Source organism: Semicossyphus pulcher, unplaced genomic scaffold (genome assembly GCF_022749685.1).
Source record: "Semicossyphus pulcher isolate SPU_LCO1_2020_fin unplaced genomic scaffold, fSemPul1.0.p SCAF_1, whole genome shotgun sequence".
Lineage (NCBI taxonomy): Eukaryota > Metazoa > Chordata > Actinopteri > Labriformes > Labridae > Semicossyphus > Semicossyphus pulcher.
Genome location: NW_027211603.1, coordinates 5,924,177 through 5,949,235, shown reverse-complemented (window position 1 = coordinate 5,949,235; position 25,059 = coordinate 5,924,177). Strand labels below are relative to the sequence as shown.

The window sequence follows — 25,059 nt, the reverse complement described above, 5'->3', positions numbered from 1 at the left end:
ATGCAGGAGAGACAAGGCACACCTCTGGTGAGTATGTACAGTACAGCCGCTGTCAATCCTCTAATTATCTCTGTAGGGACGTCTTAATTTGTACAAACGGATGGATGCTACGATAATTATCAGCCATGATGATCAGTCAGATTGTCAGTTTATGACACACAGGTTTGCACCCGATTGTAGGTCAAGGGTGCATGAGCAATATGGGTAATCATTCTGTGATTTGTGTTTTATATAAAGAAAACTATGAATGGTATCATATCTGGAGAATGTATTTATACAGCTAAAGAGTTTACCTTGAAGAAGAAGCAGAACTTAAGTGTCTGGTTTAAGCTAAAGAGATGTACTTAGTACGAGTGTTTCTTATTATGTAGACACACTTTATTCCATTTCTCACCAAACCCGATAAAGCAAATCGTATATTTTGGGTTTTTCTAACAATAACAAACACTCTTCATTGCCATATCACACTTCTCTCGGTAAAGTGAAAGAGTTTTTTTCTATAATAAATAGCTCAGGGACACAAGAAAGTCTAACCACAGTCTCAACAATATTGGTTTCTCACTATGCTCTTTTATAAGACTCCTTACGTATCACTACATTTGGTAACATTGTTGTTAAATTGAGCTTCTAACAATGTTAAGATTAAAAACAAGTATTGGTTTGAAACATTATATTTCTCAATAATACATGTTTTTAAATTTCAAACGTCTCCACATGTGATAAATAGGGTCGCTGGGCTGTATAGCTTCACGCAAACTCATATTCTGCAGCTATACCGGTATGTGTTTGCTGTCTGCTTGTGTAAAATAGTAGAGAGAGGAATCCTACATCAGACTCTTTTGCTTGAGAAAGAAGTTTATTATGCCAGACGTCAAGCAAGATGTAAAGTGTGTGTGCGTGTAATGGCTTCTGCGTCTGTGAAGCATACACACACACACACACACACACTCAGCTGGGCGTCCTTACCTCTACCTTTGCATGCAAATTGTCCCGTTTGCATGCCCAATAGTCCTTTCCCTCCCAGACCCAGACCTGCAGTCAAATAAAGGCTTCCACAAGCTGCTCACTTACATTAAAACAGATGGCTAAACACAAATGGACTCTCAGTCTGTGTGTGTGTTAATTATTGCACCACAATGCTATTAATACACTTCCCTTAGTCGAAGGTACCGAGGGAGACTGCTGCTTTTTATGTCAAAGAAACTATGCACTTGTGCTGCATTTCTGTTCTAATCATCTTTCACAGGCAGCTCAAGTGCCCACGCAAATCAGGCTGCCTGATAAGAGTCTGTGTTTACTCAGGCAAATGGATAATCTTATCAATTATGAATAAGCTCTCTTTCTGAACTCAGTGTCATTTATTCTATGCAGAGATAAACAGACTGTGGCTGTTTTCACTGTAAAACAAAGAAAATATACAAACCAACTCATGAGACAGCTTACAGTAAAACATTTATATACATCATTGTCATTTGACATAATATCAGAGGCATTTAACGTTCAAAGGGTTCCAGTGGGAGCCCACAGCTCTGTGGCCTAGTTTTTGTTGGTTTCGTGAATATGAGTGACAGCGCTTTGTGTATTTTCTTCTTTAGACACCATTCAGGAAGCACTTTGCATATGAAGCGAGGATGAAAATTCTGCCGACTTTGCATTGACCACAAATACTTCTAAGAACCTTCCCTCTCTGTGAAAAGAGTGGTGAGCGAGTCATAATAGACTTAGAGGAAAATGGACATAATATGCGTGTGTTGATTTGTTTACAGGCCACGCTGCAGCCGCAGACTCGATGCCTGCGATGTGGGGACGTGCTGGAGTGGTCAGAGGAGCACAGGTGTGTGTGTGTATGTGTGTGTGTGTGTGGAGGTCAGAGACAACACAAACAGACAGGCTTATTCTCTTCACATTGAGTTATACATGCAGCATGACGGCTGGCAGCAGCTCTTATCTGAAACAAATTACAGTGTCGAGATTAAGAAGTCACCAACTGAAAACAGACATTTGCAAGCGATCAGATCAGCTCAGAGATTAGCAGGCTGTAAGTGAAGGAGGTGCTACAGGAAGCAAGCATTTGTACTGGACTAACAAGCCTTAACTACTTCCAAGTACAGTTTTCTATTTTAATTATTAATGAGGGCTGGTTGTGAGTTCCAAGCTGAAGAACAGAAAGCTTTGTTGAGTGTTAAATACTGAGAGCAAAAGCAGAAGTGATACATTCTTGATATAGCAGATTATGGAGAATGAATAAACCATTTAAAGCACTCATAATACATGAAACGAGGCCAAATCGTCATTTTTAATAATAAAGCGTGAGTCAAGATTTTTGATTCCCATTTTGCGACTGCATCTGCTTTTACATAATATGCATCTTGCTACTGTAGGAAGCTTTGACTATGTCCTTGTTAATCAGGCTCTGCCTTTTCAATGATGAAAGTGAGTGTTGCAGTGTAAAGTAGTGGTTCTCAACGTGGGATCCAGGAGAGCCCCAGGGGTTCTGGAGGGGGTTCAAGGGGATCACAAGCAATTTGCTTCACTATAATTTCATCCATATTTAACACAATGGCAGCATTAATAACTATTTTCAATCGATGGTTCAAACACTTTGAGCAAAATGTCTACCTGATGGGGCAAAATCTTATCATCTGTGATCTGATTTGTGTCAGTTTAGAGTCCCAAACATCCATCCATGATCTATATCACTTGTCCTGTTCAGGGTCGTGGGGGGCTGGAGCCTATCCCAGCTGTCATTGGGCGAGAAGCAGGGTACACTCTGGACTGATCACCAGTCAGTCACAGGGCTGACACACAGAGACAGACAACCTTTCACACTCACATTCACACCTACTGGCAATTTTAGAGTCACCAATTAACCTGACGAGCATGTCTTTGGACTGTGAGAGGAAGACGGAGAACCCCGCATGCACGGGGAGAACATGCAAACTCCTGGCAGAAAGGCCCCCTAAGTCCGAACCAGGACTCGAACTAGGAACCTCCCAGTTTAGGGGTCCTTCATATGAAACACTTTGAGAACAAGCGGTTAAGATTAATAAGTAATGTCCAATTATATCAAACAGAAGATATATGCATGATCAATATGCATACAACAACAAAATAATAATTTCTGGTGGGGATCATTCAAGTACTTTAAATATGCTGAAAACGTTCCAAATCACGTAAAAGGTCTCATAACAAGTTCTGAAAAAGATGCAAATAAGTGGAAAGTCAGTTTGTCAAAAATAGACTTTCCATGTACAGAAATTTTCCATGAAACTTTAGTTTGCCTTACTGCTCAGGAGTTATGATCCAAACTGACTTATTTTATTTATTTCTTTATTTATGTTGGCGTTAATCAGTTCATAACTTCACTTTCCAGAAAACTTCTTTTACATATTTTGAGAAGCTTTTGAACCTTTCTGCCAAATGGCATCCAATATAGCAACCAGAACAACACAGTAAACTCTTTGGCAGAAAAAAGGGAGATTATTGCAGTTTGTTACATGAAGCACTGATTGGATGCTTAAAGGACAGATTATACCTCTCTATTTAGACTATAAAGTCGTAGGTTTCAAGAGTTCAGTCTTGAGTTTGTGTTGGGTTCAGCAGTCCTATCCGGGTGCTACGCTATTAAGAGAAGGCAGACAGGGTGTTTTCATTTAGTGAGATGTTTTTGACTATTGTCACTGGAGCTGTAAAGATCCAGTGTCAAACAAGTTATGGATCTGTACCGTATCTGTAGTGTTGACAGAGAGGACACAGGGAGTTCTGCTCTGTCATAGATGCTTATAATGAGATTTTTCAGATATGATTTCTGTAAAGTTTCTGGAAGAATACCAGATTCATATATCACAAAGATCACAGATATAGCAAATTTGCATTATCGGATTTTCAGCCAACTGCTTATAGACTAATCCGGCGACCAATGTGTGTGTAGCCGCCATTACAGCGGTGGTGACTTGTCTGCTGCTGCCTGCAGACTGCATCGATGGTAAAGATGTTAGCTGCCTTCGGTTATTGATGAAGATACCTTTATCAGGCGATCGTTATATTATTTAGATTTTACATATTAGAAATCGGTTACAACAAAAGCTTGATCACATAATGGAGAAATGGAGAAAACGAGAAAGACCATCCGCCACATGTTTGTGATGAACTGCTGTGTAATATAAGGTTATTCTACTAGCTAGCTACTAGCTAGCTTTAACCACTGCATTTAATCTTCACAGACTAGTTGCACTGGTAACATTTATATACATGAAGATGTATATCCATTTAGCATATATCTTCTATTTATTTGCTAATGCAATGTGTCTGCAAAGATTCCATGCAGCTCTTACTTGATTATGCTAACTGGCTAGTAGAGGAACGTTATATACACAATCTTTTCATTAATCACCTGGCGATGAACAACCAAATGCCGACTACAGGTCACTCAGAAAGGGACAAAATTACTGTAATAATAATATTAATATAATAATAATTATAACATACCCAACCACTTCTAAAGAATATCTAAGTCCTCTGCACGGCCAGTGAATCTATGTAGAGGGGGACTCTTCATGACGGTTAATGCTTGTGTATTGTACACTGTTTTTTACCAAAGTTAAAGTTAACCACGACTGTGACTGAGCAGCCGATGACTCCACAGGTTCTTCTTGATGTCCTTTACATGGTTGTCAAAAGAAAGTGGAAAGTAACTTGTTCACTTCTTAGGACACTTTGCATTCAGATGCACAGATATTGTAGGGAGACACCACCGCAGTGATGGCGGCTTGTCAACTTCCGGTAATTCCCTGGATTAGTGTATAGTGTGAGATACAAAGACATTGGATTATATTATTTCACAGTTGGGTATCTGGATTTAGGATTTTTCAAGGACCGATCTTCTTCGTTTACAATATATAATCCTTCATAGATCTAGTGTGTAATATTGTGGATGTTGTCCTCGTCTTTGAATAAATCAACACGTTGCGTAGTACCATATTTTTGTGCATTTATTCCAGTGTGAGTTTTGGTAGAAGAGACTGTATCCTGTATGATACAATATTCATCTCCATTCAATGCATGTGTCTCTCAGCGTCCTGCTGGGCTGCTCCTGCTGCTCTACAGTGGATGAGACACTGGAGAATGTAGCCAGAGGCCTGGCCAGCAGGATGAAGAGGGAGAAGAGTCACTGGGCAGCTGGCAGAGTGGGTGACATCGACTTCGTTGGCTCTACCAAGATGAGAGGAAAGGTGAAACCAGATAACAAATACTCAGGGTTATACAAAGGAACATTCTGAGCAGAATACTCACAACAACTTGTCTCTTTTGATCTAGTTTGTGAGGGTGCGCAGCAACACAGATCCAGTGCAGATCTACCAGATGCTGACAGAGGAGTGGGGCCTTGCTCCTCCTCACCTGGTGGTGGCGCTGGTGGGAGGAGATGAGCTGGCTCAGATGAAGCCCTGGCTTAGGGACACTCTGAGGAAAGGGCTTGTGAAGGCTGCACAGAGCACAGGTTATAATCTAAGGGCGAAAGCTTGTCTTGCAAAATGAACAGTCATTGTTAGAGAATGGGTTCTCTGTTGCCCTCTGGTGGCTGGCAGAGCCACATCACAAAAAATCAAGAAATCGAAATAAGTGTCATGAATTATTTATATTTTCTATGTTTTTTTTAATTGCATAATAAGTAAAATATTTTCATGAATATTAACGCCTATAAGGATGACTAACACAGGATGCTTTACACGAGGCAGTAACCTACTTAGGATAATCAATAGGCCAGCTGTTTATATGGAATCAGGATGCAACTTTCTGATTTGATGCATTTATTGGAGACTCCAGCTACAGAGTACAAAAAAAGGTCTTAAAACTGCCTGTCTGTTCTCTAGGGGCATGGATTTTGACTAATGGCTTTAACTTTGGCATCACTAAGCACTTGGGCCAGGCAGTGAGAGATCACTCTTTGGCCAGCACCTCGTCTAAAGTTCGTGTAGTGGCCATTGGCATCGCACCCTGGAACATGATCCACAACCGAGAGGCACTTCTCTCTGCCAAGGTTTCTCTCCATAAACACACAATATAGAGCTAATATATACAGCAGCGATGCATCTATAGGCGAACACTTACATCTTTCATAATAATCTCTGTCCTTCTGCATCCCGGCACTCCTGTTCTCAAGGTGGACGAGCCTGCAGTATACAAGCCCCAGGACTTGCCTTATGGATCGGTCTACTCCCTGGACAGCCATCACTCTCACTTTGTGCTGGTGGAGGAGGACCCCAACAGACCAGGAGCCACCAGTGAGATGAGGGTGAAGCTGCTCAAACACATCTCTCTTCAGCGCACTGGTTACGGAGGTAAAGCCCTTTAGGTCCCTGCTGGGAGCAATAACGGAACCAGAATTACTTACTTTAACTTCTTTGAAATGTACATAAAAAAATAAACAGTTAAATTAAATTAAATATTCAAACTAGTACTCAATCCTGCAACTGGTTCCATTTATGGTGTTAAATTATGTATAGGGATACATTAATTTAATCGTGGCCCTATTTGTGGTACAGGGGGCTGCTTCATATTTCATGACCTTTCATATGGCTTGCTGTAGAATCAAATGCTTCAGTAGTGCAGTCGTTGAGTAAATGCACTTTGCTCAAAGCTCTACAATCCAAACAAAACATATGGCCGTTCATAAAAAGATTGCTCCAGTGTGCTGTGGTGGTCGAAAACTTTGCGGGATCAAGTTCAACATTGCTTTACAAATAACTCTTTCTGGAAAACCCTTGAAAACCCGGAGGGGTCACAAGATTAATATTTATTTTTATATACATTTTATTGGGTGCCGGTTTGGCTTAGTGGTTAAATCGGCGACCATATACAGAGTCTATGGTCCTCAATGCGGCGGTCCTGAGTTCGGCTCCTGCCCTCAGCCCTTTGACACCTGTCATCCCCCACTCTCTCTTCCCCTGTTTCTGACTCTATCCACTGTCCTCCCTTCAAATCAAGGTATAAAAGAACCCCAAAAAAATCTTTTAAAAAAAAAGCAAAAATGTATTTAACCAGTAAAAGCCTCATTGAGATTAAAAATCTCTTTTACAAGACTGTCCTGGCCAAGACAGCAGCAGCACATTTTAACAAAGTTTCAGACATACAACACATAACAATTCAAGTCAGCATATTCTGGGTCACATAGCAGAAAGCCATTAATCAAAGCAACTACAACCTGATGCATCTTCCTCCAATGCCTTCAATCTACTTTTAAAAAGAATTTAAGAGATCAGTTCCCCCAGACCCAAATCCTCCCGCAGCAGATTCCAAGCAGCAGGAGCAGCTTACCTGAAACCCTTTTTCCCCATTTCAAGACGCACTTTGGGGACAGATAGCAAAATTAAGTCTTGCGAGTGGGTCACAGAGCCAAGACTGAAGCTTCCAGCATTTTTCAGATTAATAAAATTATATAAATAAGCGTATTATAAATAAGTTAAGAATTGCCTCATAAATAAGGACATGCCAGTGATTAAGTCTACAGTTGGACAATGCAGGCCAGCCGACTCGAGCATACAGGGAGCAATGATGAGTTAGGGCCTCAAGATTTGTTAATGAACCTCAATTCTCCATGGTATACAGTATCCAGAGAGTGAAGTCATTTATGAAGAGTTATGAGATGATTAACAGCAAATCATGTCTATTTGTTAGCTTATTATCTGCTCTATAATTGTTGCATGGTTTCACCCCTTCAAAATATCTCTTTGGTTTACCTGCTCACGCCTTGAAGACAAAAGGAACCTCTGAAAAATAAGTTTGTCGCTATATGTTTGAGAAAATGTTTTTTTTTTAGATAAATATATCGTTTTTGTTTTGCTGTTGATAGGAGACGCCGATGCACAATTCACACAATAGTGGGAGGTAATTCCAGACAGTGGTATTGATTTCCGACAATCTGAGATGCAAAGGGATATTATTATAAATGTACTTTTCGTTGCTTGCAGGCGCAGGCAGTTTTGAAATCCCTGTTCTGTGTCTGCTGGTCCATGGGGAACCCAAGATCCTAAAGGTAAGTTTCATTTCATTGTGCTGTGTTAGTTACTCAAGAACTCTGGAGACGTGACCGCAAAGAGACCTCTCGAAACCTGAGATATGAATGTGCAAAATCTGACTCTGAGCAGTAGCTTATAGGCTTGAGAATTATACTCCGAATCAAATTGTGGTTGTGCTTCCTCCTGAAGTTGCGGGCCAAAACGAGAGTGAGAGACAAATTCTTTCTGTTCTCACAAAACTAATCTCTTTGGCTGAAAAGCCTGTCAGAGCCACCAATTTATTTGCATATTCAGAGCCATAAACAATATCACAGAGTACAGCTCACATTGATCAATATAATTCTCTGTTTATGTTTAGTTGCTGAGTTATTTATTGAAAATGAGGCGGTTTGTGAGTTTCCCTGCCAGTCTGAACACTGTGTCTCCTCTCTGCAGAGGATGTATAAAGGCATCGGCAATTCGACACCGTGGCTGATCCTGGCAGGCTCAGGAGGCGTGGCTGACATCCTCGTCACGCTGATGAATAGGGGCTGCTGGGATACGGACAGCGTTCATGAGCTGCTGCTGGACACCTTTCCAAATGCCCACCACAGCACAGACATCAGTAACTGGGTCAAGCTGGTGAGAGCGATGTGCACAGCATGGCGTCAGGCACACACGCGCAGATATGCACATCACAAGACTTGAACGCTGCCAGGAAAATGGGGCACACTGGGGAAGCTTGTGAGGGGAGCTAATGTGGGATTTTCATCCTTATCTTCAAAATTTGTATTTGACCTAATTAAGGCATGAAGGAGGAGGGAAAGACACCAACAATGTAACATATTTTCAGGCTGACATACACGGGGAAGGGGTTGTTATTCAGAAAAACAATGCAATAGCGATAAACAAAAGGGCACATTATTATACTGAGAGGACGTATTAGTAATAACTGACTGTCAACCTGCCAATCAGATCCAGAAGGTCCTTGATCATGGGCATCTTCTAACAGTCCACAACCCAGAGCAGGAGAGCTCCGAGCTGGATACGGTCATCCTCAAGGCTCTAGTCAAGGGTAAAGTACCTCAAGAGAAGTGTGTTATCAGGAAACTTGCAATTTTCTCAGGCTGGACAATTACAGGTTTTGAGACTTGACAGTTGCACTGAGAGAGAGCGCTGTGACATTTTAAGCACTTCATAGGTTGTGAGCCTTTCGACATTTTGTATATTGTGTGTATTTCAGTGTGTGTGTGTGTGTGTGTGTGTGTGTGTGTGTGTGTATTTATCAGCTTGTAAGAGCCAAAGTCAAGAAGCTCAAGACTTCCTGGATGAGTTGAAGCTGGCTGTGGCCTGGAACAGGGTGGACATTGCCAAGAGTGACATTTTTAACGGAGATGTGGAGTGGAAGGTGAGGCACATAACAGAGGACTTTGATAAGAGGTTTGTCATAGCAGAAGCTCAATAAACAATCAGGTACAATGTTAGTAAATGTAACAAATTAAATGAAAACAAGACCTTAATATCTACCAATGAACTTACAATCACGGAAGGCCCAGTGGAGCTATTAGATTTATGCTAACATCAATTAGCAGCATGCTAATATGCTCACAATGACTTTGCAAACATACTTTACCAGGTAATGTTTACACCTGCAGTAGCCTATATGAAGAAAATCTGCTATGTGTTTTAAAATTGTTTAATATAGCGATATGATTTGAGATAATTAAACATACATAGGCCTATACTGAAATGAGCATATTAGCTAAAACGTTGCAGTTGGCTTCCTGCTACTCGTCATATTTTACAGGGTACCTGCTAGTAAAATATTGTCACTATAGGGTCTTTTTCATCGCATTTACCTCACTCGTCTCTCTTTCCCCAGCCATCATACCAGCTAACCTCAGTCAACTGAAACCAACCAAAGGCCTAATTTGAGTGTAGCTGACATCTAGCTGGGGCTTTCTGCAATTAGCCAAATGATTTCACTGCATGGCACTATTACAAAAAAGGTTAATTTCTTATCAATGCGATTCAGGCGGTCTTCTTTATTGCAGATATGATGATAAAGATGAAAATGCAGCTTGTTGTGCAGCCCTAGCTATGTTTTCTTTCTTACTCTAGCATGCTAGCTTGCTAACATTTGCTAATCAGCACACATCCATGCAATAGTGGTCAGTACAGAAGCCCTTAGCGGACATGCATCCATACATTTTATTTACTTCAGAGTTATTTCTGGTAGTTTTCTCGAGATCTCGACTTATTTTTCTTGTTATTTCGGGACAACAAAGCTGGTTTTCCCATTATAACGGATTAATTTGGCCCATTATCTCAAGACAACAAAGCTTGTTTTCTCGTGTTAACTGGATAATTTTCCGGCGATCTAGAAAACAACAACAGGCTGGTCACTTTGATAATACAGACTGCCACATGCCATGCTGCCATTCCTCATGAGCTAAGTTAATCCTGTTTCTATGTTTGTTTTGTGCTTTTAAAACTCTGGGGATACGAGTTGTGATCATCTGATGTTAGGGTGGTGCCGCGTTGTGCCGAGGTAACGTGATAAATAAGTTAAGATCTCCAGAAAACGACCAGAAATAATAATAATGAAAATAATGATAATGTTTATTACGTTACACGGAGTAAATATAATGTATGGATGCATGTCCACTTAGGGCTTCCATAGTTTAGGACAATTCATTTAAAACACCAATTTCAACCTGGTATTTGCACTAGAGGAAAAGTCAGGATATCACCAAAGTCAGTTGGATTCAACCTCTGGGGAACATGTATGTCATGAATGTCATGTGAGATATTTTGAGATATATACTGCTGTATAATGAACCATAGTAACAATGACACCTGATCCTTGCAGGCTTGCGACCTTGAAGAGGTAATGATGGATGCGCTGATCAATGACAAACCCGACTTTGTACATCTCTTTGTGGACAACGGTGTGAACCTGGGCGAGTTCCTTACCTACGGCCGCCTACAGGAGCTTTACTGGTCTGTGTCTGAGAAGAGCCTCCTTCACAACCTGCTCCTCAAAAAGTACGAGGAGAAGCAGCTCCTGCTGGGAGCCGCCAGGACGCCGGGTCCACCGGGATACCATCCGCCTGAGCAAGGGGAGCGGAAACCTCGCTTCACCCTCTTTGAGGTCGCCAAAGTGCTGAAAGACTTTCTCCACGATGCCTGCAAAGGATTTTACCAAAAGATTCCCACAGTGAGTGATATGCTTTGTCTCGAAAGCTTAAGTAGATCATATATACTGCACTGAAAAAGAAATCCTTATACATGATGAAATATATCCAGCTTGTCTTGCCTCTTGCAATGGTTCTCCTTCTTTTTGCCTTGTTACACCTTGAAATAACAATTTCTATTTGTGAGCCTTCTTTCACAGTGTGAATTTGCTGATTAGTTGTTATCGTAGAGAAGATTTCCTTTCAAAACCTCAAAGACTGTGTCATTTGAATTTGTTAGATCCCTGAAAGATCCAATGAGATAGACTAGACCTATATTCAGATGGTGGCCTGTGGGCAGAATGTGGCCCTTTAATGAACTCAAACTGGTCCTTTGATCATTGAGCAGAGAAATACTTATTCTATAAAAAAGCTTTAACTTGACAGGCTGTTAAAGCAAAGGTAGTATAAGAGAGTCAAACAGAATGACAAAGATGTTAGATGTAATGTGTCCTTTATAAGTTTATGGGTGTTTACACTGATCATTTTTTTCACAAAGTAATTAAGCTTATTTAAATAAATGTCTGTTAAGTCACTGTCTATCGCCGAATGAGGTAACACATTGAGCCTATGGCCCGCTGATGAAAGCCTTTGCATTTGCAGTATTACAGACTGGGTGTCTGGTGCAACTTTTGCGGAAAATATCACAAGCGGCGCCCAGTTAGTGACGCGTTTCCATCATCCAGCAGTGGTTGGTCTGCCAGAGAGGGTAGGCGGAGCCAAGCAACTGCTTTTCCGGTCTCTGCAAGTGTTGCGAGTAAACAGTAATCTACTATGGCTGAACAAACAAAGAAAAGATGGATGACTACAGATACAACTTCAAAAATAAGTGAAAATCCAAAGAAAAAGAAACAAATTGGATGCTCAGATGAAGGCAAACAGTCTAATAAGGAAAGCGACAGTCAGCGAGGAAAAGAGTTACAACCCGGGCCAACCGTGGACGTCACACATGCAACACTGTCTGGATATTTGGGAAGTGTGCTCGCGCAATTACCGTTTATTGCCACAGGTGCCGCCAAAGAGAACGAAACTGAGATCTTCAAGATTAACACTTTAATTTATTTAGTTGTCATTTGGTGTAAGGATATGGCTGAATTAGTTTTTTTGCAACATTTGTAGTATCATCTAGCCCAAGTGAGGACTTGGGCAAGTGAGTATACCCTTTTGCTTTGAAGGTAACAGGAAGCTAAGGGCAGACTATGTGAAAAAATGTGATAGGGAGGAACGAGGAAGGGTGTGTTTTTTTTTGATAGGGCTTGAAAGACTGCAGACGCGGTTGTTCGTTGTTTGCTTGCTCAAATGGTAAGATAAACCACAAGAAATGTTCCTGGACAATGGACTTATTTTCCCTGCACAAGATCCACACCCTTTGTGCCTCATCGGCCTTTTGATTTTTGGTTTGTCTTGTTTTTCTTAAGTTGGTGGACAAACTTTCTTTAAAATGTCCGTCTGTGTTATGCTTACTAGGAAATACATCATGTTAAAGAAGGAAAAAGGCAGTTGATGAAGCTGTCAAGAAGTAAAACTATCAAGTATTCCTTCCCTGTTTGTGATATATATTTTAATACATGTCACATACTGTCTGTGTGCTCCAGGAGAAGCCAGCAAAAGGTCGTCTGTTCCACACCCAGAAGAACCTGGCCGAGTTAGAGGAGCGCTGCGAACATCCTTGGAGGGATCTCTTCCTGTGGGCCGTCCTGCAGAACCGACAGCAGATGGCTAACTACTTCTGGGCGATGGTCAGTCTTGTCAGCTTCTTTTGTCGGTTCAGCTCCAGCTCCTACATTCTCAGCTCTGTGCGGTTCAATCAATAATAGTCTGAATGTGACTGGAATGGGCAAGAACTGCTCCAACCAAACTGTAGTGAGCTGAATTATACTGGGATGGTTTGTATTCTGGATCCAGCGTGAACGATGGTGATATGGGCCAGCGCTGTGCAGGTGCAGGTCAGTCCTGCCATATGAAAATGTCACTCCAGATAAAAGAGCCCAACAAACGAGGGCTGAGGTGAACTAAAAAGCTATCTTATCTCCAGGAACATTATTTAAATGAAGGTCACATCGTTTCATTGGGCAATATATTCAACAAGCGCTGAGGTATTGTAGGCGTATTGAAAGTACTGGTAAAGCTAATGAGAAATATATCCTGACACAGGATTGATGCTGTATGAATAGCTTAAATGACACCATTCAGAGATAATTGCTCTTTGTTTTCAACATCTTATTCGTTTCTTTATTGCTGATCCCCAAACTAAGAGAACCAATTATTGCAATCTCATGAGCAGCCACCCGGATGTGCTCCTCTACTGCATCTTATCTCAAACATTATCTAAAATTATGGTAATTGCATTCAGCGTGTGTACATCTCCCTCTGCAAATCGCTTTACCACTCAGACTCTGGCCCGTACATCTGCATTCATAATTTGATTGTTTGAAGCATATCTCATGTTGAAGGCCTCATTATAATTACCCTCGGCGGCTAACTAGTGTGAGCAAAATAACGTCACATTTGATATGTACATATATATGAACCCAGGAGTGATATTATACAGCCAGATAGAAAAAGGTCATTGATCATTTAAATAAGGAGGCATCAAGTCCAAAACACCCAGTGCAACTTCAAATGGAGAGCTTTGTGTTTCAGTATGTTGCTCCTCATTCACACATTTGTCGTCTGAGTCGTCTACAAAGTTTAGGACCATTACAGTTTGCTATTACCTGTTGATTATTGGAATAATACAATACAAAATACACACTGCATAATGCCAAAATAGGCCAATTACTTCCCAGAAAGCACCAACTAACAGTTTCCTTTGTAAATAAGATTGCATTGGTTTTCTTTTAGCGTTCCTTCCCTCGTTCGATCCTCACATGTGTGGGTTTGTGGAGCTGACATGAAATCAATTGGATGTTCGATAACAAAAGGCTTGAGGTAATAGTTCAGAACAGATATATATGTCAAGACTGACCGCTTTCATGTCTAGACGTTTCATTTGAATTTGAACACACGAAAGAGCCCTGAAAACAGCTTGCCAACCTCCGTCCAAAAGGAACAATATAAACTCCCCTAAACTCACTAAATACCACGTTATATCTTGTTTGTTGATTTTTTTTCAACTTGTGCATATACAGCATGTCCAGAGATGAACTATTTCATGGTCTACAGCAGACTATTTCTTGGAGTAGTGCAGCGTCAGACAGAGCCTTTGCACTGAGCTAAACCAGCTGTTTTCCCTTTTCAAGTCATTATGCAAAGCTAAGCTAACCGCCTCCCGGCTCCAGCCAACATTGCATGGACATTACCAGGAGTGGTATCTATCTAGTCATCTGATTCACTGTAAGAGAACACATAATATGTTTCCTTAAATGTCTAAAAGGATTTTTATCTCGAAGATTTTCATTTAAACAAATGTATTTAAGTCTCTATCTACCGCCGAATTAAGTAACACAATGGTGATTGAGCCTATGGCCCACTGATGAAAGCCTTTGCATTTGCAGTATCACAGACTGGGTGTCTGTGGCAACATTCACAGAAAAAATCACGAGCGGCGCCCAGTTAGTGACGCGTTTTCCATCACCCAGCAGTGGTTGGTCTGCCAGAGAGGGTAGGCGGAGCTAAGCGGCTGCTTTTCCGGTTTCTGCAAGAGTTGCAAGTAAACAGTAATCTACTCTGGCTGAACAAACAAAGAAAAGATGGATGACTACAGATACAACTTCAAAAATAAGTGAAAATCCAAAGAAAAAGAAACAAATTGGACGCTCAGATGAAGGCAAACAGTCTAAAAAGGAAAGCGACAGTCAGCCAGGAAAATCAAGAGTTACAACCGGAGCCAACCGTGGACGTCACACATGCAGCACTGTTTGGATATCTGGGAAGTGTGCTCGCGCAATTACCGTTTATCGCCATAGGTGTCGCCAAAGAGAATGAAACTGAGATCTTCAAGATTACCTCTTAAAAAAACATTACTAAACATTTATTTTGCAAAAAGCGACAACAAATTTTAGGTCCATCAGTCATTGGTTTCTTTTCATTTGAAATCAACAAGCAGAGATGATGATGCATATTTTTTCAGACGCACTTTTAAGCACATCATGTAACTTAGAGTGAAGCGAATGAGGACTTGACGTTCACTATGAATCATGTCAGCTAAGTTTGAAAAGAGTTGATTTTCAGAGTGCACTGAGCTGAACTGAAATCATTGCCTGGAAGGAAGGAAGGAAAAACACATTCAAAATTATGAGCAGAAATTAAAGCAAAGATAAATTACAGTGTGGGCAAAAACATGATAAAACCGGTGATGTACTCGAAGTCACTAAGGATTGTAAGGATTATGGTCGTCTTTCTCTATCGCAGGTCTATAACAACAACACTTTTGTCACATGTGAATATAACAGTAATTTACATTGTCAAAAGAATCAGACTGTGGCCTTTAGTTGGTGGACTATCAGGTGACAATAATTACAGCCTGATGCTCACAGTACTGCTCATTTAGAAGCAACAAAAAAAGTCACATCCCCTCATCAGACCTATTTCTTGGATCCAGCTTTCTTTTAATCCTTCAGGGCCCTGAGGCGGTCGCGGCAGCGCTGGCGGGTTGTAAGATTCTGAAAGAGATGGCACGACTGGAATCTGAGGCTGAGTCTGCACGGAGTATGAAGGAGGCCAAGTATGAGCAGTTTGCCCTTGGTGAGTACACAAACTGCTCGACGACAAAAGCTGACAGCGTAATCAGAAAAAATAAAGGTCAAACATCGCATGAAGTACATTCTCTGACTTCAAGGAGAGGACAAAACAAACTCTAAACAAATGCCAAAGGACGGGAATAAAATATGGATCTGAATGTGCAGTTTGTTCAAATGTAGATGAACGGTTAACAGTGCGTTCCTACTGTTCTTTTTGTGGCAGATGTCTTTGGAGAGTGTTACTCCAACAGCGAAGACAGGGCTTACGCTTTGTTAGTGAGGAGAACACACTGCTGGAGCAAATCTACGGTCCTTAACTTGGCAACTGAGGCAGACGCCAAATCCTTCTTTGCTCACGATGGAGTTCAGGTAACCAGGGGACACTTTCACAAGCTCTCTTGCCTTCAATTTAACAGACTCTTTCAGCTATTGTATGCATTTAACTCTCACTAAACAGTGTCCATGTATTGTGCATACTTATTGTTGCGTCCGTATCAGAATACAGATTTGCCCTGCGGTTATTAAAAACTTTGCCATTACTTGTTTCAAAGTCATATCTTTTGCAGCTCACTGGACTCAGTTCAGTGCACAGTTTTGCCTAAATATCTGGCAGACGTCCTTGTCATTTCAAAGTCATCATTGAAAGTTAATTGGTATTCAATGTCAGCGGGGAAAGTTTGCGAGCAGAAAAACTCTTGACAGTGATGTAATATTTTATTTAAAGCACACAGTTGGAGTAATATATCCTTTTTTAAAGGGAAGTCTGTAATTAAAATTCAGTAGGTGTGCCATGTTTGAAGAGACTGTGGATTCTACTGGCCTGTTTTACTGATAAAGGACGGACAAGCCTGTGACTAAGCATCAGGTGTCCTTTCATGTGAGGGACCTCACAACAAAGTGCAGCGACAGCTGTGGAGAAGGAAATGACACATGTCAAAGGGAATGGTTTGATGAGGAGGGAAAATTTACATATTTTGTTGCTGTTAACCAGCTTGAGTTGCTTCCTGTATGATGCATTCACAAAGCTATAAGGCAGAAATATTCTCAGACCTATTCTGCCCTCTTGTGGTGAACTTTAGATGTGAGGTTAGTTTTTCCTTGTTATGAAACCCTGCCTGATGGTGAGATAAATTATAAAAAACTTTTACTTTGACAGGCTCTCCTCACTAAGATTTGGTGGGGAGCGATGACGACAGACACAGCCATCTCCAAACTAGTGGTGTCGTTCTTCTTTCCTCCACTCATCTGGACCAACCTGATAAAGTTCAGGTGAATGATCTAACCCTGTCCCGACTATTTGTCTTAGCCACGTGGATGTTATATATGTCTGTCTATGCAGTGTGCACTGACGCTCTTGTGTGTGATTCTCAGTGATGAGGAACTTGACAATCGTAGTGGCCGTCAGCAGTTTGCAGAGCTGGACAGTCTGGACACAGAGAAGGCTTTGCTGCTAACCGATGACGATGACCCTCTGTGAGTTTGCAACCAAATCAAACTCAGATTTCTTTCTAATAATCTCAAAATAATCATTTTAAATAACAGTTCAGTTCCCTCAGATATAGCCAGACATTAAGTCTCCAATTGAAGCATTATTTAAAGTGATAGTCTCGAAGATTTTTATTTCAATAAATGTCTGTTAAGTCTCTATCTATCGTGGAATGAGGTAACACAATGGTGATTGAGCCTATGGCCCACTGATGAAAGCCTTTGCATTTGCAGTATTACAGACTGGGTGTCTGTGGCGACTTTCATGTAAAAAAATCACAAGCGGCGCCCAGTTAGTGTCACGTTTTCCATCACCCAGCAGTGGTTGGTCTGCCAGAGAGGGTAGGCGGAGCTAAGCGGCTGCTTTTCCGGTCTCTGCAAGTGTTGCGAGTAAACAGTAATCTACTATGGCTGAACAAACAAAGAAAAGATCGATGACTACAGATACAACTTCAACAAGAAGTGAAAATCCAAAGTAAAAGAAACAAATTGGACGCTCAGATGAAGGCAAACAGTCTAAAAAGGGAAGCAACTGTCAGCGAGGAAAATCAAGACCAGAGCCAACCGTGGACGTCACGTGCAGCACTGTCTGGATATCTGGGAACTGTGCTCCCGCAGTTACCGTTTATTGCCACAGGTGCCGCCAAAGACAACGAAACTGAGATCTTCAAGATTATAACTTTAAGTTCATTTACTGCTACATATTCTTGTTCTGATTATTTCTTTCCAGAGAATGTTGTACGAATTTACCCTTCGTTTGATACTGATAATAAAGCTGTACTTGACCTACATAATAAAGCTAAAGCATTGAAACCAGATGCATTACACTGATTTGCATTTTAATTTCAACTTTATTGTTTCCAAGTAGAGATTGTCTTGGAGCAATGAGACACAGAGCACCGTAAACTTCAGATACATTCAGAACATGCTAAAACCCACAACACAAGCTTATAAAACATCAATAACATAACACAAAACATTGAACACATTAAGCCTGCATCTATCTATCATCTAATTTTAGGACAACATGTAAAATCTTTCTGTGTTCCAAGTCTAGATGTCAGGATGTATTATATTAACATATTTTACATATAGCCCATATTTCCACTTGTTAGTTTTCTCTTTTGTCTTTAAAAGGAGGCCAGGAAGAACTCTAAGGTCTGTTCCACTCTTTGTTTTGCAGGGACACTTCCCCTGGTGATCCTGCAGCTCAGAGCTGTGCGTCCGTCTGGTGGCGTTTCTTGCTGCGCCGCTGGCGTCGCTTCTGGAGCGCTCCTGTTACCGTCTTCCTCGGTAACGTCATCATGTACTTCGCCTTCCTCTGCCTCTTCACCTACGTGCTCCTGCTGGACTTTCGTCGACCGCCGCCTTACGGCCCCGGACCCGCTGAGATAATGCTCTACTTCTGGGTCTTCACTTTGGTGCTCGAGGAACTTCGACAGGTGATCAATAAAGCATCCGATCTGATTTCTCACTTCATTCTCAGATCATTAAGTAGTTATTTCTATCCATATATGCAGTGTGACTCTTACTTTGAAGCATACCATTCCCCTTAGATGTGTTTGCGTGACAGTGTCCAGGCCTGACAACTCAGACATATCTGAGTAGGAGGTGATGTGAATCGCTTCAATGAGCTCAATCTCCCTGAGGTTTTAAGGATTCATAAGCCTTTCACCTCTCTGCCTGACTCCCTCCCAGTGAGCCCGGTCAGAGAAGCATGATCCCTTATTGCACTGATCCCGCTGAGCCTTCCTCCCTCGGGCACAAAAGCCCCAGATGAGACAGGACTTCACTGCTGTTCCCTCTGCTCGCCTTTTCAATGTGCATCTTAGAAAGTCCCCGAGCTGAACAGAACTATGGCACAGGTTTCCAAAAAAGGAAGCACTCTGCTACGGGGGCCCTGGCATGTTTCCAAGCCCAGGGGTGAATGCCTCCCCCTGGGGGACGACAGCGCCACAGGGGCCCCTGTTCTTACTACACTTGTCATATACGACAAGGTTTGAGTGCCAGGCTGCTCACTTGCACAACGTTGTGACAGCCAATGTGCAGTGTCATGAATTGATATAGGCTTGTTGGCGATATGAATGTTCTTTATGTGGTGTCTCATTACATCAACAGACCTCACTAGTTTCACACATCGGCTGAGTATTTTCAGCTCTGTAATAAAACCCCAGTAAAACATTATATTACCTTATTAAGAGCATTAAGGAAACACATACAGCTGTTGAACATAAAAACTGCAGAGAAGGAAGAGACATTTCTTGTCAGACAAAAAAACAATCATATATTGTTTGGATATATACAGAAGCCCTTAGCAGACATGCATCCATACATTTTATTTACATCGTTTTCACGTGATAACGAGTTATTTCTGGTCATTTTCTCGGGATCTCAACTTATTTATCACGATATCACAAGATAACGATGCGGCACCACCATAACATCACATGATCATAACTTGTATCCCCATAACTTAACTCATTAGTGTGACTAATGGCAGCATGGCATGTGGTGTTTGTTTTTAACATCACCTTTTTTCCTTTGAGCCCCCCCCCCGCTTGTATCTAAGAAAGGCTGAGCCCCCCTACCCGCACACACGTACATCAAAACAATAAAGTGATTCATTCCAAATCTTTATTGGCTATAATCAATACTAATCAGCCGATAGTTCGCAGAGGTGTGGCCTACACAGTAGCCACTATATTTGAATTTTAATGTATTTATTTAACATGTGAAAATCAAATTTTGACAATCTCAGTGCAGACAAAGCCTCGCACACCCCCAGCTATCTTTGGCGCCCTCCTAAGGGAGGCCTGAACCACAGGTTGGGAACCACTGTTCTAGATCACTGGAAAATGATCCCGTTATCATGAGAAAACGAGCTTAGTTGTCTCGAGATAATGGGCCAAATTAATCTGTTATAATGGGAAAACCAGCTTTGTTTTCCCGAGATAACGGGAAAAATAAAAAGAGATCTCGAGAAAATGACCAGAAATAACTAATAATTATCACGGGAAACCGCAGTAAATGTACGGATGCATGTCTGCTCAGAGCTTCCGTAGATATAAGATACTTTATCTTACTCAGATTTCAGTTTTTGCAGCGTAAACAACAGATCTGAACTGAAAGGTCTGGGAGATGTGGTCTGGAGTAGATATATGCAGCGTGTTATATTGCTGATAAGGAAAATCTTTCAGAGTACTTTGAGAAGGCTTTGTGATCTGGAACGGAGGCTGCATATGTAGCAATAAAAACTGTTATTTGGTTTCTCAAAAGTCCACCATGCTGGGCAATTATTTGATGCTATAGCTGTTAGATAGTTCGGAAATTTTAGTTGAAAGTAATTGGTTGTAAAGTCGACCTTTGTGCTATGACAGTCAGGGCTTAAACTCCAGTCTATCACTTTATGAAAGCAGCACTCTGCCCTCCGGTTGTTCCAAACCAATTATGCCATCCAGGGACCGAGCTCTGGTTCCTGATGCATTTACAGGTTCCCTGTTAAACCCACAGGAGACGACTCAACCTTACACTCCAAGTGTGACAGACATTTTACAGGATTGAGAATTTGGGACACTGCAGCTGCCTCTGAAGCAGCAAAGGCTGTTTGCCAACCAGCTAGCTCCCTCTTGGCCCTGCAGGTGTGTCTGAATAGGGCTCCTGTATGAAATATTACGGGGGGGAAAAAATTCAGCTCAGACATATCCGTTCAAAAAGTTAATTTATCCCCAAACACCTAGAACTTTTCAGGATGTGAATAAATTTGCATGTGAAATGTGAAATTTGTTATGGCACACATTCTAAATTTAGATGTTTTATGCTCGTAATGTAATTTATATAACAGGCTCAGACTATGAGCCAATTGCACAGAAGTGTATTAAGGATCAAGCAAGGATGCAGCATTTTTATTTTCGCTGTCACAAACTTAAACTTGTTTCACTTCTGACGAAAAGACAGGGACATTTTTGGAATTAGAAATTATAGAAAGGCTCGATTTTCCAACAGCAAAAAATGTCACATGACAGACAAAATCAATCAAATCAATCAATCAATCAAATTTTATTTGTATAGCGCCAAATCATAACCAGGGTTATCTCGAGACACTTCACAGAAAGAGCAGGTCTAGACCGACTCTTTGTTAAGTTATTTAAAGAGAGGCCCAACATCAATCCACCATGAGTAGCACTTAGCAATTCGGCACATTGGCAAGGAAAAACTTCCTTTTAACAGGCAGAAACCTCGAGCAGAACCAGACTCATGTTGAACAGCCATCTGCCTCGACTGGATGGGCCGAAAATGGGATAGAAGGAGATGCAGGATAGAGACAGGCAAAGAGAGCAACAACAACATATGTTCTTGTTACCACAACAACATATGTCCTTGTTACATGAACAACAACAGACACATACTTATGGTTACAATGCCAATAATAGTGGTAGACTAGGGTGAAGATTGGCTAAATAAATAAATAAATAAATAAATTAGCGAGAGAAGCAGAGTAATGATAAAGGCTGAGGTAATCGTAATTGTAACAGTTGAAGTCAACAGGTCTACTATTAGCATTAGCAGCAACAATAATGATACTATGGGGAAGGCTGATGTTAGTAGGTGTTGCAGTCGAGCAGGTCCACAGCAGCAGGTGGTCTGCAGCAACGATCCTCAGGAACCTTCAAGACAAGGGAGCACAAGAACTCCCGGGAAGATATGTGGTTAGTAATGTTAATGGGACCAGAAGATACAGAGTTAATGAGCTGCATTAATATGACAGATAGAGAGAGAGAGAGAGTCAGAGAGAGAGGAAGAGAGAGAGAGAGAGAGAGAGTCAGAGAGTCAGAGAGAGAGAAGCTTGGTAAAAAACAAAAAAGAAAAATGTCTTATTATAACGCTGATCTATCTTTCATGACTCAGAGCTTCTTCACGGATGAAGAGATGAGCATCTTGAAGAAGTTCAAGCTCTACGTGGAGGACAACTGGAACAAGTGCGACATGGTTGCCATCTCACTTTTTGTTGTTGGGGTTTCATGCAGGTAAGAAACATTTAACAGCATTGAAAAAACACAACACAACAGATTGGAGATGCTACATTTGTTGTTATAAAGGTATAGTCATTCAAATTAAGGAATAAGTGAATAAATCACCGAATGGGAAAAAGAGAAAGGACTTACTAAACAGTCACCTCTATGATCTTGTAGGATGGTGGATGGCACCTATGAGGCAGGACGGACAGTTCTGGCGATTGACTTCATGGTGTTCACTCTTCGCCTGATTCACATCTTTGCCATCAATAAGCAGCTGGGCCCCAAGATCATCATCGTGGAGAGAATGGTGACGAACACAAGACACTACTATATAAGCATTTCGTATTATTATTACAAAAAGTGTTCAAGGTCACAGACTAAGTAGATCGTGTGCAGGCCATGGAGAAGATAAAACCGTTTCTGTTCTTCTTTTACAGATGAAGGACGTTTTCTTCTTCCTCTTTTTCCTGAGCGTGTGGCTCATTGCGTACGGAGTCGCCACCCAGGCTCTTCTCCACCCTAACGACCCGCGGATTGACTGGGTGTTTCGCAGAGCTTTGTACCGCCCCTACCTGCACATTTTCGGCCAGATCCCCTTGGAGGAAATAGATGGTGAATTACAGCAAATTTCTATATTGTGGTCAGCTTTTTAGATATTTGCTCATCCATGAATAACTGTTGTGTTATATTTAGACCATTTATGCAATCAGGAGGGCGCTCGGCTGGATGTCCTTCTAATCTAATGTTCTTGTTCTTTCGTTAAACGGAGCACAGCTGCTCGCATGCCTGACATTAACTGCACCGATAACTCAGAAGAGATTATCATGGGCCTACGGCCGCCATGTCCCAACATCTACGCCAACTGGCTGGTCATCCTGCTGCTGGTTATCTTTCTTCTCGTCACCAATGTGCTCCTGCTGAACCTGCTCATCGCCATGTTCAGGTTAGGGGCTACAAATCCAGTAAACATGTGTCCATATCTTATATGGTGAAATGAGTTGAGCTTGTGCCTTATTTGTCCTTTATAAAAATCAGAAAACAAAAGATGTTCTTTTTTTTCCCCATTTGCAGCTACACTTTCCAGGTGGTGCAGGGCAACACAGACATCTTCTGGAAGTTTCAGAGATACAATCTGATTGTTGAATACCACAGCCGCCCAGCACTGGCCCCACCTTTCATCATCATCAGCCACCTCTCTCAGCTCCTCCTCAGCCTGATCAAACGGCCTGAGTCCAAGCAGGAGCACCTTGGTATGAAGGTTATATTCCTGCATTAGAAACTATTAATCCCTTCTCCTCTACTTCAAGCAGAGATTTTAATAGTTTCTTGTATCAAATGTGGCTAAATTAAAATTTAATGAAATACTGGAAAAACACACTGTGTGCTTATCTCTGTCCTTCACCTGCTCTCTCCATGAAATTGCCTCTTGGTTAATTGGTAATTGGCCTGCTTCCCTGTGTGTGTGGGTTTTGCCAGAGAGGGAGCTGCCGGAAGGGCTCGACCAGAGGCTGATAACATGGGAGACGGTGCAGAAGGAGAACTATCTGGCAAAACAGGAGCGACAGCACTGGGAGAGCAGTGAGGAGAGACTCAAGAGCACCTCCTCCAAGTAATTGGGAAACTGTCATGTAGCTGGATTATGTCAAGAGGCAATCTTTTATTAAACAAGCTACAATAAACCCAGTGGACAGCTCCTGCCCAGCAGAAATCTGTAGCTTATTTTAAAGCTCTTCTGCCCCCTTGTGGTGCAAATTTGATAATGCAGCAGTGTATATGGTTTGTAACAGATTTTTGTTTGTGAACAAGGGTTCAGAGCTTGCTGAGGATTGTTGGTGGGTTCAAGGACCAAGAGAAACGACTGGTATCCATGGAGGCTCAGGCAAGTGACCTCAACAGCACCATTTGACATAAAATTTGGTTGCATTTTCTACCTTTTGAGTTATCTGAGACACAGTTTGTTGTGGCTTTGTCTCCAGGTCAGATACTGTGGAGAGGTGCTGTCCTGGATTGCAGAGTGCTTCGCTCAAAGCACACTCAAGTGTGGGAAAGAACCTCCAAAAGCCCCAGGTAAGACAAAAGAGAGAAAGAGTGACTTAAAATTCATAATTGTTTCTAACACAGTAGTGCAGTGTGGTTATACTCGTGCACCACTGAATGAACTTTGATCTAATGAAATATTAATAAGGTGTGAAATGTCAGTGTCTCTCACAGGCTACACAGCGAGCGGCAGCACCGACGCAGCTCCAAGTCAACCAGAGAAAGAAGCCAAACAAGAAGGAGGGGAGGTCAGCCCAGGTCACCCAGGATATGGAGCTAATAAGAAATTTCCTTACATTGATGAATGAAAGTGATAATGATGTGAGATATGGTGTGTGTATGGTGGTGTAAGTGAAGGGGACATGGTTTGGCCTGAGTCTATGCACTTGTGTCTTATGGTGGTTTTATTACTTTTATCACTGCTGCAAAAAAAGCTTTCATGTTTTAAAAGATTTAATTTATAATCACAATATTTATTTAGAGGTATCAGGACATGTTTTTAAAGCATACACAGCTTTCTGTTTTCAAGACTGCTCTCGTTGTACCTTCATCATCAGTAATATTTTACCAGGTTACTCGAGTTCAGCAAAAGATAGAGTTATTTAAGAGA

At 41.5% G+C, this 25,059-nt stretch overlaps 1 protein-coding gene across 1 annotated transcript; it reads left to right on the top strand.

Moving 5' to 3' along the window:
- Positions 1-24,757, top strand: trpm5 (transient receptor potential cation channel, subfamily M, member 5). The gene is made up of 26 exons (XM_069657896.1): positions 1-27; positions 1,767-1,834; positions 5,075-5,231; positions 5,317-5,497; positions 5,871-6,037; positions 6,161-6,338; positions 7,968-8,032; positions 8,451-8,636; positions 8,970-9,069; positions 9,284-9,402; positions 10,867-11,214; positions 12,826-12,969; positions 15,793-15,916; positions 16,136-16,281; positions 17,069-17,181; positions 17,284-17,385; positions 18,581-18,839; positions 22,303-22,421; positions 22,587-22,719; positions 22,850-23,024; positions 23,187-23,355; positions 23,484-23,662; positions 23,889-24,021; positions 24,219-24,291; positions 24,389-24,479; positions 24,612-24,757. The coding sequence occupies exons 1-26, from the start codon at positions 1-3 to the stop codon at positions 24,755-24,757; spliced, it is 3,702 nt and encodes a 1,233-aa protein (XP_069513997.1).
- Positions 24,758-25,059: the final 302 nt, after the last annotated feature.